This window comes from Pelophylax lessonae (genome assembly GCF_965119305.1).
Source record: "Pelophylax lessonae genome assembly, chromosome: 6".
Taxonomy (NCBI): domain Eukaryota; kingdom Metazoa; phylum Chordata; class Amphibia; order Anura; family Ranidae; genus Pelophylax; species Pelophylax lessonae.
This window is the reverse complement of record NC_138773.1, coordinates 193,750,513-193,766,384: the sequence shown is the minus strand read 5'-3', so window position 1 is coordinate 193,766,384 and position 15,872 is coordinate 193,750,513. Positions and strand designations below refer to the sequence as shown.

The following is a 15,872-nucleotide window of genomic DNA, read 5'->3' as shown; positions in this document are numbered from 1 at the left end:
AATAGTGAGCATGTGCTTCACCCAAACTAAAATGTCAGTAAACAACACTTATACAAAAATACTTATGCAATTACTCTAAACACAAAGATAGGTGATTGCTCTACATAAAACAAAACGGGTACATGTATAGAGAAATGTAATGTAGTATGAAAATATAGTAAACAATTAATACATAGTAATTAATTAATAGTAAACAGTTCACACATCGATGCTCAATGGTATCAGATAATATTCCATCACATTGTGACTCCACCCAAAAATGAACAAAACCACCCCCAGTGCTAAAATTATGAATAAGTCCTCCAATTGTCTACTCCTAATGGTTAAGAAGTATATCTTCCACGGATCTTTCCATTTTGAAAACTCTGAAATCTATGCTCCACCATGGATGAAAAAAGTGCTCCACCACCAGCAGGAATGCTCATTCACCTTGGTTGAGGACCCATATATACAGGTCTAAATTGCACTTAAGAGATGATCCTCTGTCATATCTCATTTCCCTAGATAGGTATTTTAAATAGGTCTGCTTTAGAAAACTGCGTGTCCCCTCTAACTTTCTAACTTAATCTGCACATCTTTGCAGCTCACAATAGGGAAGAGAGGAAGGAAGGCCATCATTTGGGTAGTATTTTTTCATTTATTAATTTAAAGAAATAAAACTGCATAAATATGCCCTCATAAGAATATACATTTTAGCATTAATTTCCCAGCATTAACGGGCACTGCTTCCGGCATCAGGCTCTGGACCAGAAGTGACATCACTTGGCTCTGCCCTACGCGTTACGCCACCAACCAACGTGGCTTCTGATGAAGTCACATCGGTTGGTGGCGTAATACGTATGGCAAAGCCAAGTGACACTGAGGCGAAGGAGTGCCGAGAGAGCCACTGCTCATGGGCAGCACTGGATGGAGATCTGACTCTGGTAAGTATAAGGGGAGCTGCATTTTTTTTTACCTTCATGCAGAGAATGCCTTTTTAATTTATCTTTTTCTGCTTAGATATACTTTGTTTTGGATTTGAACAGGTTTAGGATTAGATCTACGGAGTTGAAATTTAGATGTAAAAAATAAAGGTTTCAGGTCCATTTTTTTGCTGTTTTTTTTTTTTTTAATTATCTAATATTTTTTAACTTTTATTTGCTTGTTATTCATATGTTTAAACCTGACATTACTATGGGTATATTATGGTTATGTTGTGAAACATGTTTTAATAGGCTTCTTTGAACAGTATAACGAGTTATCCCTGCTAATAATGTTTTTAAATGTAACCAGCAAAGTTATTTAAAGACCTTGCTGTTAGGTAGATTTGAGAGCAAAATGATCACTTTTGGGTGTTCTATAGCAGTGGTCCTCAACTCCGGTCCTCGGGGCCCACTAACAGGCCAGATTTTAAGTATTACCTTGGGGATATGCAGACTAGAATACTGTAATCACTGAGCAGCAAATGAGATCCCCTGTGATGTAATTTAGTTATCTTGCAAACCTGGCCTGTTAGTGGGCCCCAAGGACTGGAGTTGAGGACCACTATTCTATAGTATACCGCTGCCCCAAATTGTTTCTTTAGAATGAAATAGTGTGAACAACTTCTATGATAGTCAAATACAATGAAAGTGAATGCAGGTTTGTTTTACATTCCAGTTCTGCTAAATTGTACAGAATGGGAAGATGTCTGCAAAATACTGGAATATTGACCATTTCTGGAAGCCTTTAATAATGTGTAGCTCATGGACACTATACTATTTTAGGAAAATGAACAAAAGGGGGGGGGGGGGAGAGAAGAAGCACAATGCAATTTTTTTTTATTTTTTTGGTAACACAACATAGTTAAAATAAAATTCTGCTCTATCATTTATGATAGGTTAGCCAAAAATATGAATTATTTCTTTCTCTAGCCTCAGTTTGGGTTGTGGTTCAGTGCTCTTTCATGTGACATAGTTTGCTGAAATAGATATGTTGGTCACAAAACGTCTGTTATCTGTGGTGTTTGAGTGGCCTGTAGCGGAAACCTCAGAAAAAGGAAATGGTTTGGTTTAATGTAGAGTTTTGACACACTTGACACTTCAGCACATCTTATTAGATTTACAGTTTGTCCTAATGCAATTAGTAAAATGTAAGTATTGAAATGCTCCCTATTTATGCCATATCATTGTTCCTAATTTATGGGTTTGTTCTTGGAGCAGAAGCCATGTATAATTTTGTTTAATTACATTAGTTTATTCTAATCGTCTTATACAGATGTAAAAATGTAATGTTTTATACTGAGGATCTTGTTGACAAGAAGATCCTGAGTAAAAAGGTTCCATGAAGACCCCATAAAGTGTATACAAGTGTAAGGCATCATTCACACGGCTGTAACACAGCTGTAAAATAATTACTGATTAAGGCTAAGAACAAAAGTGTTTTTGTTAAAAATTAGTAAATAGTTTTGCTTTTTATGCCTAAAAATGATCCTGTTCTTTTTTTTTTTTTTTTAAATGACATGTCTGTATACGCATGTACTGGGATGCAGATTTTTGGATTTTCTGTTATGGATCTGAAGGCAGTGCATTTTTACGTAATGCACAATGCAGTAACAAGAGCCTTACAATGGGTTTTTTTTTTTGTTTTTTTTACAGTTGTGAACGAAGCCTTCAATTCTTCCTCATTGCCAGCATTTCAATATACACACGAAAACATTTGTATAGGTGTGCAAACTGCTGCATGCAAACATAGAATTTTCTATTTTTGTTTTACAACTCTGTACTCTTCTCTCTATTACTTATCTTTTATGCAGCTGTGTGTATGGTTTCATAGATAAATGCATCTATATCAAGATCAGTAAAATTTGTGGCTTTTTTTAACTCCTGTGTGCAAAGGATTTTTTGGTGAGGTGGCTTAAATCCTTGGTCCTCAACCCTGGTCCTCAGGGCCCACTAACAGGCCAGGTTTGCAAGATAACTGAAATACATCACAGGTGATATAATTTGCTGCTCAGTGATTGCAGTACTCTAGTCTGCATCTCCCCAAGGTAATACCTAAAATCTGGCCTGTTAGTGGGCCCTGAGGACCGGAGTTGAGGACCACTGGCTTAAATGATCCAAAAAGCCCTCCAAGTAATTCACTGCAAAGTATAGTGAATTAGAGGAAAGCTTTGTTAACTATTATAAGGGTGTGTGGCGGCAGGCTTTGATCATATTAGAGGGGTTTTTCATTCCCTTGCAAGTTTTTGGGAATGTAAAACTCATTTAAAGCAGGTAAAGGGACCTGTCATTGAATAATCTCAGAAACATTTAAAGTGATTGTAAAATCTTGTTTCTCTTCTTTTTTTTTTTTAAAATAACAAACCGGTTATACTTGCCTTCCCTGTGCAGTGGTTTTGCACAGGGCAGCCTGGATCCTCCTCTTCTCGGATCCCTTTTTGCTGCTGGTAGCCCCTCCCTCCTGTCCAGTGCCCCCACAGCAAGCAGCTTGCTATGGGGGCACCCAAGCTGAGCTGCAGCTCCATGTATCCATTCTTTCTCCTGATTAGCTAACTAACCTTGATTGACAGCCACAGGAGCCAATCAGGAGGGAGAGTCCCAGACAGCTCAGGGACTCGTTGACATCGCTGGACAGAGATGGGGCTCGGGTAAGTTGTAGGGGGGGCTGGGGACGCTGCTGCACACAGGTATTTTTTTATTTTGATGCATAGAATGCATCAAGATAAAAAACTTTCTGCCTTTACAACTTCTTTAAAACGTTGTCCTCGACATGGCAGCCCAAAGCCTATAAACCTTAAAGAGGTTGTAAACCCAATTTTTTGATTTTTCACCCTGAAAGAGAAACACATAATGAGCTAGTATGCATCGCATACTAGCTCGTTATGAAATACTTACCTTAGAACGAGCCCCCGCTGTGCCGCCCGCTTACCTCTATGACGGGCGACATGTTCAGTTGCCCGTCTTCCGGGATCGCGACATCCGGCCATCTGATTGGCCGGAGCCGCAGTGACATCACTCCCGCGCACGAGCACGGGAGCCGACGGTCACGACACGGGGCTCTGAAGGAACGGCACCAGCGGCCGTTCCTTCCTTGAGAGCGCATGCGCCAGTGACGTCACTGGCTGCATGTAAGGTAAGTATCTCCTAAACGGTACATGTTTAGGAGATATTTACAGTACCTATAGGTAAGCCTTATCATAGGCTTACCTATAGGTACAACTTGCAGAGGAGGGTTTACTTCCTCTTTAAATACAATGCATTCATATAGTATTCAAGTATTCAGAGTCCCCTTTTAATTTTGTTATTTTGCAGCATGATGCTACAGTTGTTTAAATTCATTTTTTTTTTCACATTAATCTACACTCAGTGCCCTATAATGACAAAGTGAAAACATTTTAGAAATATCTGTGAATTTATAAAAAGAAAAAGCTGAAATATCACTTAAAGCGGTACTGTACGCTTTAAGGCTTACCTGTAGGTAAAATTAATATATCCTAAACCTGCAAGGCTTAGGATATATTCACCCTGCATGCAGCCGCTGACACCAGCTGCGCATTCAAAATCCGGCGCATCTTGCCAGACCTTCAGAGCTCCTTGCCAGCTCCTTGCCGAAAAGTGAATGCGCAGGAGTGACGTCATCACGGCTCTGGCCACTCACAGTGCCGGAGCCGCCGAACCCGGAAGAGACGCAGAGGGAACATGTCAGCTCCCTCAGCGGTGTCCGGGCGATTGTATGGGGGCTTCGTTCTAAGGTAAGTATTTTATAATGTGCTAGTATGAGATGCATACTAGCACATTATGCCATTGTCCTGCAGTTTTTTGTGTTTTTTTTTTTTTTTTTGGGTGGGGATACAACCGCTTTAAGTACTTACTCCATACTTTGTTAAAGCTCCTTTGGTAACAATTACAGCCTCTGATCTTTTTGGGTATAAATAGGCTGTGATTTGACATGAGATTTGACCTGTCAAATCGTGCCGATGTCAACGGGGATGTATAGAGAGGTATCTGCTTTTCCATATCATGTCCATTCAATTTTAATTTACCACAGGTGGACTCCATTCAAGGTCAAAAGAAATGGGAGGTACCTGTGCTAAATTTCAAGTGATGTTGCAATTTAAATTGAAATGTACTTATGCCAATGTGATATTTCATTTTTTTTTTTTTTTTTGTCATTCATTTGCAAACATTTCTAAAATTCGGATTTCACTCTGTCATTATTGAGTACTGAGTGTAGATTGAGGTTTAAATATGAATTTAAACAACTGTAGTATCCGGCTTCAACATAACAGAATTGAAAAAAGTGAAGGGGGTCTGAATACTTTTTGAATGCATTGTAGGTCATGTAAGTAATTTTTTCCATATTTGCATACAGCTGTTTCAGGCTGATTGGCCATTATGAGTGCAGCTTATGTTAACCATGATTTCTAGGGATTGGCAACCACTGAGAATATATAAACAGAAGTGAAATAAATGTTTCTATTATATGGTTGTATATGTGCAAGAGACCAGGGCTTCTGGTAGCACAATTGGCCTTGGAGGGGGGGGGGGGGGTATATAAGATTAATTTGCATGGACCCACTGACTCTGTAAATGGGGAACATAAACCCATCGGGTTTTTCTTGGGGTTTGGAATGGAAGTAATGACATTTAAATACCTTCTGTTGTAAGAAAGTGTAACTGCAAATTATATTAGTTTATTCACTTATTTATTTGATATCTTACTTTGAATAACAGTAATTTAAGATTGTATTATGCATATATTAAATTTGTGCTTTGCTGCTTGTAGATGGAGCAGCTATCAGATGAGGATCTTGACCATGGGGCAGAGGAAGACAGTGATAAGGAAGACCAGGACCTGGACAAGATGTTTGGAGCCTGGCTGGGAGAACTGGACAAACTTACACAGGTGAGAACATTTACTCCTGCAAAAATGTCCTACGTTGTCTTATTCACATTCATCTATGAACAGGCAGGATGACACATTAGAAAGCTACTCAATTCTACCTGGAAGCATAAGATGCAACAGTTCTTTTGTTTCCAGTTACCTCATAAATATCTTTGAAAATGTTTATAGAAACCAAATTTCAGGAAGATATACAAATGCTTTTGATTAGAGCCCCCCCCCCCCCCCTGCTCCACCCTTTTTTCTTATGTGTATTTTAATTGTGTAGTTAGTGGTTTGCCTGGGTAAAGCATTAATCTACTTTAGCAGATTAAAAAGAAATTATTTTCATATCTATATAGTCAATTATTGGCTTACTACTATAGGTTCAGTCAGTGGTCACAGTTTTTTATTTTTCTTGTAAAGCCCAACTACAAACAATACATAAATCAGCTGGCTTATTGAGTTATTATTTGGTAAAATACTCACAAAAGTGATGTGAACTGGCTGGCTGTGGGTAGATCTAGTGTGTAGACATATACGGTTGATATACGGACATAATGCATGTCAATGGGATTGCGGATGTCAGTGGATGACCATCCGCTGACATCCGATTTGCGTCCTTTCAGTTCTGTTCCGTTTTTTGGAACGGAACAGAACCCTATTTTTCTTCCGTTTAAAAAACGGAACGGAGGCAAAATCGGATGTCAGCGGTGTCATCCGCTGACATCCGCAATCCCCATAGACATACATTATGTCCGTATATCATCCGCAATGGGATGGGATGATATGCGGACATACGGAGCGGATGACACAAGCGTAGAAAAAAAACGGAGCGGCCGTGTGAAAGAGGCCTATCTATTGCTAGCTATGTACGTCCCACAGCTAATTTACCTAGCTTTAGATCCACATTAATAGCATGGAAACACATACTATCTAAAACCAAAGGTAAAAAAAAATGGACCCAAGGTATCCATTCCAACAAAAATTATAGACTACTGCAAAATTTGCTTATCAGTGGGAATCTGGATTCAACAAGGTCATTTTTCTTTAAAAGTTTACCAATACAACATAAGAGCACAGTATTACACATTCACCAAACACTCCCGCTTAAAAGAGCTTAACCCCCTTTTAATTCCTCTAGGAATCTGGCAATATTTTACTAAAAATAATGAAGTTAAAAAAGAAAGGAATTGCCTTTTTTTTATGAAATCTTAACCTCCCAATCTAGTGAAAATAAAAACTCACATATGATCAAACGGGAGAAAGAACCAGATCAAAAGTTTTCCTGGAACCAATGGCAGAATGCTATAAAGATATCCAGTAAAGCCACCTCATTTATTGAACACTGAACTCACAAAAAATATTAAACAGATGGTATTTGGTATACAAACTATCAAAAATACCCTTCCACACCTATTTTTTGGAGATGTAACGAACAAATTGGTAGCCTTTACCACACTCTATGAAGCTGTAAAAACCTACATAGTTTCTGGAAGTCTGTATCCTCCTTCATAGCTACCTTTACAGGAAACATAAATAAGCTTACCCCTACTACGGCCCTATTAGGAATTATTCTGAACAGATATATAGAACGATTGTAGTTCGTATATCAATAAGAGCAAGGTTGAATATAATCAGTTTATGGAAATCTAATGACACACCTAATCTATCAAATGTCATTGCTAGAGTAAATATCCAAGCACAATATGAAATGATGTTAGCTTATAAGTACTATTCTATCATCTCTCTTTTAAAAAAAAAAAAAAATGGCAAGCTTGGCTATGTCACCCTAAAGCTTCTAAATACTTAAAAGAACATATCCCCTAACATCTATCAAGTCAGAATTTTTATTACCTAACATTACATTCTTTGTTCCTTGTAAATTTAGTTAGTTTGATGATCGACCTCTGCTTTCAGTCTGAACCCAATAGGGGTAGGAATATTTGGTTATCTAGAATTATATCAACATTTGTTAACCCTTCCTATGTTACAAACGGTTCTTACAATATGTGTTATTTCTACCACTAAGACCAATCTTTTATGGTTATAATCCTGTTAGTGAATTTTTGGAACGATGTTCATTATAAACAAATAAAAATGTATTGTTAAAAAAAAAAAAACCCTCCAGGATTGCATTTTGAATCAGGGCTAAAGCAGATTATGCCTCAAAAAGGCCCATGGCCGTGTCAAAATGCAGGATAGGGATAGACTACCTCATAAATCTAGAAAACATCAATCCACCACTTCAACCACTAGGTTAATTACTAGATACTCAGGACAACAAAAAAAAAGTTAGACATATAATGGAGAGATATTGGCATCTGCTTACGGCGGATGAGGTAGTCTCAAAATACATTAATCCCTATCCAGAAGTTACTTTTCATAGATCTCAGTCATTAAAGGATCAGTTAGTACACAGCAATCACGTAGAGAAGGCACCTTGGAAAACTACCAAAGCGGGCACTGCCCTTTGTGGCAAGTGCAATTATTGTGTGTACATGCTTAATGTTTACCAGATAACGCTACCAAATGTCATGATCTGGAAATCACACTTCTTATGGAATTGTCAAACAATTGGCATTGTGTTTTATAATGCAATGTAATTGTGTGGCCTATTCTATAGCCAGAACCAAGAGACTTTTCACCGTATTAGGGACCATGTGTTTCCCTAATTTCCAAAAAGAAAATGGAAACTCCCATTAGAAGACATATTGTATTGTACCATGGATTTGATTTGTCGAATGTCCATTTCTTCGCATTAGATCATGTCCCTCCTCACGAAAGGGGAGGAGATGTTGACAAAAAAGTCTTACAGAGTGAGGCAGGGTAGATCTATAAACTGTCTGCCACCAAGTACCCTGGTTTGAATGAGGCCATGAGCTTCAAGCCCTACTTTTCGCAGTGAATTTTTTTAATGTGTGTGTACATTTTCCCTGTATTGATTTTTTCTATGACACGCTTTTTACTACACCATGCCTATGAGAATGCATGCTATTGTGTATTTGTATAATTGTTCTTAATCATTGACCATTTACCGTATTTATCGGCGTATAACACGCACTTTTTCTTTCTTAAAATGGCGGAAAAAGTAGCTGTGCGTGTTATACGCCGATATGAAAAAAAGAAAGCAGCGCCGAGAGGTAGAAGGGGCGGGCGGCGCCGAGGAGAAGGAAGGACGCGCTGTCATCGGAAGTCCCGCCTCCTATGCCGACGTCAATCATAGGCGCCGGGACTTCCGATGAGAGCACGTCCTTCCTTCTCCTCGGCGCCGCCCGCCCCCTTCTACCTCTCGGCGCTGCTTTCTGGACATTTTTAAAAGTGATGTGTATAGTGGTGCTGGCGAGGCTGCAATTATGGGCGCTGGCGAGGCTGCATGTATGGGCACTGGCGCTGGGGAGGCTGCAAATATGGGCACAGGTGCTGGGGGGCTGCAATTATGGGCACTGGCTCTGGTGAGGCTGCATGTATGGGCACTGGCGAAGGCTGCATGTATGGGCACTGGCGAGGCTGCAATTATGGGCACTGGCGAGGCTGCGTGTATGGGCACTGCGCTGGCAAGGCTGCATGTATTGGCACTGCGCTGGCGAGGCTGCAATTATGGGCATTGGCGCTGGTGAGGCTGCAATTATGGGCACTGGCGCTGGTGAGGCTGCATGTATGGGCACTGGCGCTGGTGAGGCTGCATGTATGGGCACTGGCGCTGGTGAGGCTGCATGTATGGGCACTGGCGCTGGCGAGGCTGCATGTATGGGCACTGGCGAGGCTGCATGTATGGGTACTGCACTGGCGAGGCTGCATTTAAGGACACTGCGCTGATAAGGCTGCATTCATGGGCACTGGTAAGACTACATTTCATTTTAAAAAAATGTTCTGAGTTCAAAGCTGTTTATTTTAAATTTCAGCTTTTTTCCTTAAATTTCTGCCCTAAAATTTAGGTGCGTGTTATACGCCGATAAATACGGTACTTGAAGGGCTCTTATTGGAAGTTATAATGAAAGATTGTTTGACCATTGTCATGTTAGTTGTCAGAAGATTTTGGCCATTGGAAATCATTTGTGTGTGTATGTATGTGTGTATATATATATATATATATAAATGGTCAGAAGTAATTCTTGACCATTCCTCTTTACAGAACTGTTTCAGTTCAGCAATATTCTTGGGATGTCTGGTGTGAATCGCTTTCTTGAGGTCATGCCACAGCATCTCAATCGGGTTTGGGTCAGGACTCTGACTGGGCCACTTCAGAAGGCGTATTTCCTTCTGTTTAAGCCATTCTGTTGTTGATTTACTTCTATGCTTTGGATCATTGTCCTGTTGCAACACCTATCTTCTGTTGAGCTTCAGCTGTTAGACAGATGGCCTTAAGTTCTCCTGCAAAATGTCTGGATAAACTTGGGAATTCATTTTTCCTTCGATTATAGCAATCTGTCCAGGCCCTGACGCAGCAAAGCAGCCCCAAACCATGATGCCCCAACAACCATACTTCACAGTTGGGATGAGGTTTTGATGTTGGTGTGCTGTGCCTCTTTTTCGCCACACATACTGTTGTGTGTTTCTTCCAAACAACTCAACTTTGGTTTAATCTGTCCACAGAATATTTTGCCAGTACTGCTGTGGAACATCCAGGTGCTCTTGTGCAAACTGTAAATGTGCAGCAATGTTTTGTTTGGACAGCAGTGGCTTCCTCTGTGGTATCCTCCCATGAAATCCATTCTTGTTTAGTGTTTTACATATTGTAGATTCGCTAACAGGGATGTTGGCATTTGCCAGTGACTTTTGTAAGTCTTTAGCTGACACTCTAGGATTCTTCTTCACTTCATTGAGCAGTCTGCGCTGTGCTCTTGCAGTCATCTTTACAGGACGGCCACTCCTAGGGAGAGTAGCAGCAGTGCTGAACTTTCTCCATTTATAAACAATTTGTCCTACCGTGGACTGATGCACAGCAAGACTTTTGGAGATACTTTTATAACCCTTTCCAGCTTTATGCAAGTCAACAATTCGTAATCGTAGGTCTTCTGAGAGCTCTTTTGTGCGAGGCATCATTCACATCAGGCAATACTTCTTGTGAAAAGCAAACCCAGAACTGGTGTGTGTGTTTTTATAGGGCAGGGCAGCTGTAACACCTCCAATTTCATCTCATTGATTGAACTCCAGTTGGCTGACATCTCACTGCAATTAGCTCTTGGAGATGTCGTTAGTCTACGTTTACATATTGTGTTCAATAAAAACATGGCAACATTTCATTCTTTGTGTGTTATTAGTTTAAGCAGACTGTGATTGTCTATTGTTGTGACTTCGATCATGATCAGATCACATTTTATGACCAATTTTTGCAGAAATCCATATAATTCCAAAGGGTTCACATACTTTTTCTTGCAGCTGTATATATAAAAACTTTTTCCAGATACCCTGATTGGGTGTGCTCTCCCTACGATCTATTATCACCCCAACCAGCAGAGGCAACAAGCCACACCATGAGCTACAGGGTTTGAGAGCTGCTCCGGGAGTCCCGCTGACGGAGGCGGGGCACGCCTATCACGTCATACCTCACGCCCTGCTAAGTGAGAGAGGCGAGATGACTAGCAGCAGGGGGCGGGGACGTGACGTCACATCACGTCTCACCTCAGGGCCCTGCTGGGAGCCATAAAATAGTAAACAGCAGGGGGTGGGGCGCACACACAATGTCATTGGTTGCAGGGACGTTTGCGGTGCCGGCAACCAATGACTGTAGAGTGGGATGTGGCACTGTACACTGGCGGCCTGACGGTCCAGACAGGAGCGTCACTCGGTCCGTGTTTGGACCGCGGGCTGCCATTTAATGATGGCTGGTGTATAGGATAAAACCTTTTTAAATGTTTCATTGGGGATTAACTGTATACCCCCAAATCCTTTTAAATTTTGATCTATATAAAACTTGTTTTTACTAATTCCTGTGTGGTGACACCATTAAAATCCCTCTGTTCATCATTTGTTCAAAAATTCTACCTTTCCGGGATGAAGGTGCTTTTGATCAATGGATGTATGTGACTTATTTAGAGGGTAAAAATGCTGTTCGTTAGGCAGGTAAATGGCACATTTGTTTTGTCATCCTGCAGGACAGCGTAGTCTTCTAGGGACATTTTGTTTTTTTAACAGGTTGTTGACCGCCTGCCTCATATGGTTACATTTTAATTTGCCTGTAGTTCACATTAATAAAAAAATGAAGATTGCATGCACATTATTACCTGATAAGTTATGTCCCTTTCACATGAGCAGACCAATCGGGTCCATCTGACAGTTTTTCAGGCGGACCTGATCAGACCCTCCATTCTCTCATATGGAACGGCAGGTGTAAACAGACGTGTCAGTTTTACATCTGTTTACATTCAATCCGATCTGTTAAAAAAAGACAGATAGAGATCTGTTCCCCTTCCGTCTAGTGGATCAGATTGGATGACAGTCGGCAGTAAACAGACAGGCAGTACATTACATCCGACCACCCATAGAGAATAGCGTGCTGTGTCTGTGTCCACTTTGCATAAGCGGACCAGACACAGACCAGCCAACCACCTGCTCAGCGGGGATCACCGGACAGATTCCTTTCTGTGCAAGTAGACTGCTGGTGGAGTCCATGAGAAAAGAGGCTTATACATTTAATTAATTGCTTAAGTTTGTAGCCTTAGTACTTCTATGTTTTAAATTTATGCTTGTTTTTTACAACTAGAGCTTGGATACAGAGAAGCCAGAAGAACCAGTTAAAAGATCTCCACTACGCCAGGAGACCAATCTCGCAAATTTTTCATATCGGTTCTCTATGTACAACCTGAATGGTAAGGGGTTATTTGTTCTTTTTAAAGAAGTTTATTGTATGAGCAGTTTTATTAAATGCCTGAGGCAGGTCGTATAGCACATCCTGCTTCTGACCATTTATCTTTGTGCGAATTACACTGGAGAGAGGGAGTTCAAATTACAACCTTTTTTTTTTTTTTCAACACAGTAGTAAAATGATTATGAAGAACCACCAAAAATGCATTGCTTGCTGGCTTCAGGAGGTAAATGTGAAAGTTTTTATATGTATTTTCACATTTTCCTGGCTGAAAAGAAATTACAATTTTTATTCTTAAATATAATAAAAACATACAATATATTTTGAACAGTATGCATTCATTGAAAAACAATTTGAGAAAACTGGTAATATTTAGTGAACTGGCAGTGCGATCCAATTGCACCTTTTTTAAATTGATGCTTGGCTAGGGCAGGCTCAAAAAAAGACTAAACCAGGGAGCACACGACTGCATATTTACAGGATAATTTTCAGGGGCAGTCGGTAGATAAAAATACTGAAAACAAAAATCTGTTTAGCAGGGCAGCCACCAGATGAAAGAAATGAGACAAGAAAATGAATATGGACACTAGGGCCATTAAAATAGTTCACAGTGCACACTGAAACAAATGCCAATTGCAGTTTTCGACTGGGCCTAGAGTATACCTATAAATTCAAAATTAGGAAGTTTTGGTATACCTGTGTTTCTGTAGTTGTATGCTACATTGTAGTATTGGCAACCATGTGTTGAATTGTTTAGTCTTTATAGCACCTGGGAAAATCATTCACAAACTTTCGGTGTCAAGGTCACCGTGACAAAAGGATGATTAAAAATATGTTAGCAGGAAATTATTTGTGTTGTACAAACAATACTCATTGATATAAAAGGAGGTGAGACAACTCACATCCTGTAATGACTCAGTGTGACTGTATATGGTAATATTTGACTACTGGTCACACTTTGCTGCCTTTGGTACATGTAGCTGTGTACTGGGTACCTAGTATAATAATGATAATCAATATTCCCAATGATTCTTATTTTGTGCCTTTTTTAATACAGTAAGTAACAAAACTAAATGTATATATCTATGAAATGCAATATAAAAAGACAAAATTACCTAGAATTAAGTTTATAAACGGTTTGGGAGGTGTAAAGGAGAATTCACTACAAGTGCACAATTCAAATCTGCTGGAAGGACATTCTGCCAGTGTTGGTTCTCCGTGAAGGCCCATATCATTGTATCACCGTAGAACAAGCTGAATAATGCTTAACGCTTTAATGCTTTTGTACCAGAGTGGCTGAAATATATATCTTCCCTTTGTACTATATATATATATTTTTTAGTATAGTCATTAGTGTTATACTAACATTACGATCACTGTTTTTAATTTGCTATTGCTGTTTTGGAGCCAGAACAGGACATTAAGATGTTGCCTGTTCTGTTTTCTAATTTGTTCAGCGCTCTTTCCATTGCATTTGCCATGGGGTACAATAAATACTGAAAATACTTGTGCAATCATAGGGAAACTAGTAAATACAGTTCAAAAAGCTGAGTGTTTCCCTATCGTGCCTTACCATGTCAGATTTGCCAGGCGGTTTAGTTAGATTGCACACAAGTTTGTTCTGCTACAGCTTCATGGATGCTATGTAGTCATATTATGGAAATAAAAATTATATATATTTTTCTGTAATTTCTAGAATGCTTTCAACATACACCTTATTTTGGTGCTGTAACTTTTTTTGACCGTAAACACTTTGTAGGAATATGATATTCTAAATGATAGGTAAACATTGTAAACATTTTTGTCTTTTGTAGAAGCTCTAAATCAAGGGGATACCGTGGATTTAGATGCTCTAATGGCTGATCTCTGCTCTATTGAGCAGGAACTTAGTAGCATTGGGTCACAGTCCTCCAGGAACACCCTAAAATCTCATGAACGTAAAGCTTCTCAGAAGCCGCCTGCTAGCCGTACAAGCACTAAACAAAGCAGCTTACGGGGATTGCCTTCCTCATCTGGAAAAATAACCAAACCTTCTCATGCCAACTACTCCTTGGATGACATCACTGCTCAGTTGGAACAAGCCTCTCTAAGCATGGATGAGGCAGCACGACAGACAGTTGTGGAGGATACTAAACCAGTTGTAACCATCCATCACAGACGAACGGCTTCAGCAGGCACAGTCAGCGATAGTGATCTTCGTTCTGTTAGTAATTCTTCCCGTTCTAGTATCACCTCAGCAGCCTCCAGCATGGATTCCCTGGATATTGACAAAATGACTAGACCTCAAGAACTAGACCTCGTACAACAAAGCCAGCCGATTTCCGAGGTAAGATAAATAAAACAAAAAGTGCAATTAAAAAAGTTTTACACCTTCTTCTTTTTAAATGAAAATTTTTTTTATGGTTTTTGGTTATACTCTAGATATGTGATTTTTGCAGCAACTGAAACTTGAGCCGTGTTTTACATGGCTAACTTAGATCTATGTATGTTCAGCAAAAACAAAGTTAATCATTTTCTCTTTGAAGTATGAGTATTAAGATGCCAATGTGTATGTGTACATGGCCAGCACTTCTAGTGGAGTATTAAAATAATATCTAATGTTAATCATATAAATGGCAGATCTATTGCCTAAAATACTCAGTTGAGAACAGTTGAAATACATGTACATTTACAGTTTTACAGGATCTGTATTTCTGCACAGCACATATTTTACACGGTATAGCCAGGCAAGTGACACATAAGGGGTTATACTAAAACTGGAGAGTGAAAAATCTGGTGAAACTCTGCATATAAACCAATCGCATTCCAAGTTTTATTGCCAAAACTTAATTAAACAAGCTTAACCACTTGCCGACCGCCGCCCGACTATATACGGCGGTGGTCAGCCCCTCCCAGGCAAAGTGACGTACCGGTACGTCACTAGCCTGGGAGTGAATAGGGGGCGAGCGCGCGCCGCCGGAGGCGCGCTCCTGCCCCCGCTCGTACCCGAAGAAGCCGGCGCGTGTGACCGGCGAACCAGATGTCCGCCGGTTACTCGCGTTCGTCGGGTAGAGAGGGAGAAAGGCAGGCGGCTAATGTAAACACAGCCGTCTGTCATTCTCCCCTGTGTAAAAGCACAGATCACTCGGTCCTGCTATGTAGGACTGTTGATCTGTGCTCTTACACACACAGCCACATCCAATGACAGTAAGAAACACGCCCCTAGGGACACACTTAACCCCTC

The 15,872-nt window shown here is 40.1% G+C and overlaps 1 protein-coding gene across 4 annotated transcripts in view; it reads left to right on the top strand.

Annotated features, from left to right (window-relative positions):
* Nucleotides 1–15,872, top strand: part of RAPH1 (Ras association (RalGDS/AF-6) and pleckstrin homology domains 1) — a 330,513-nt gene that overhangs the window by 154,371 nt on the left and 160,270 nt on the right. For all 4 annotated transcript variants that reach the window (XM_082260726.1, XM_082260725.1, XM_082260727.1 and 1 more), the window contains exons 3-5: nt 5,746–5,865; nt 12,548–12,653; nt 14,464–14,975. In XM_082260726.1, the coding sequence (XP_082116852.1) occupies nt 5,746–5,865; nt 12,548–12,653; nt 14,464–14,975 (738 nt within the window). The remainder of the gene's footprint in view (nt 1–5,745; nt 5,866–12,547; nt 12,654–14,463; nt 14,976–15,872) is intronic.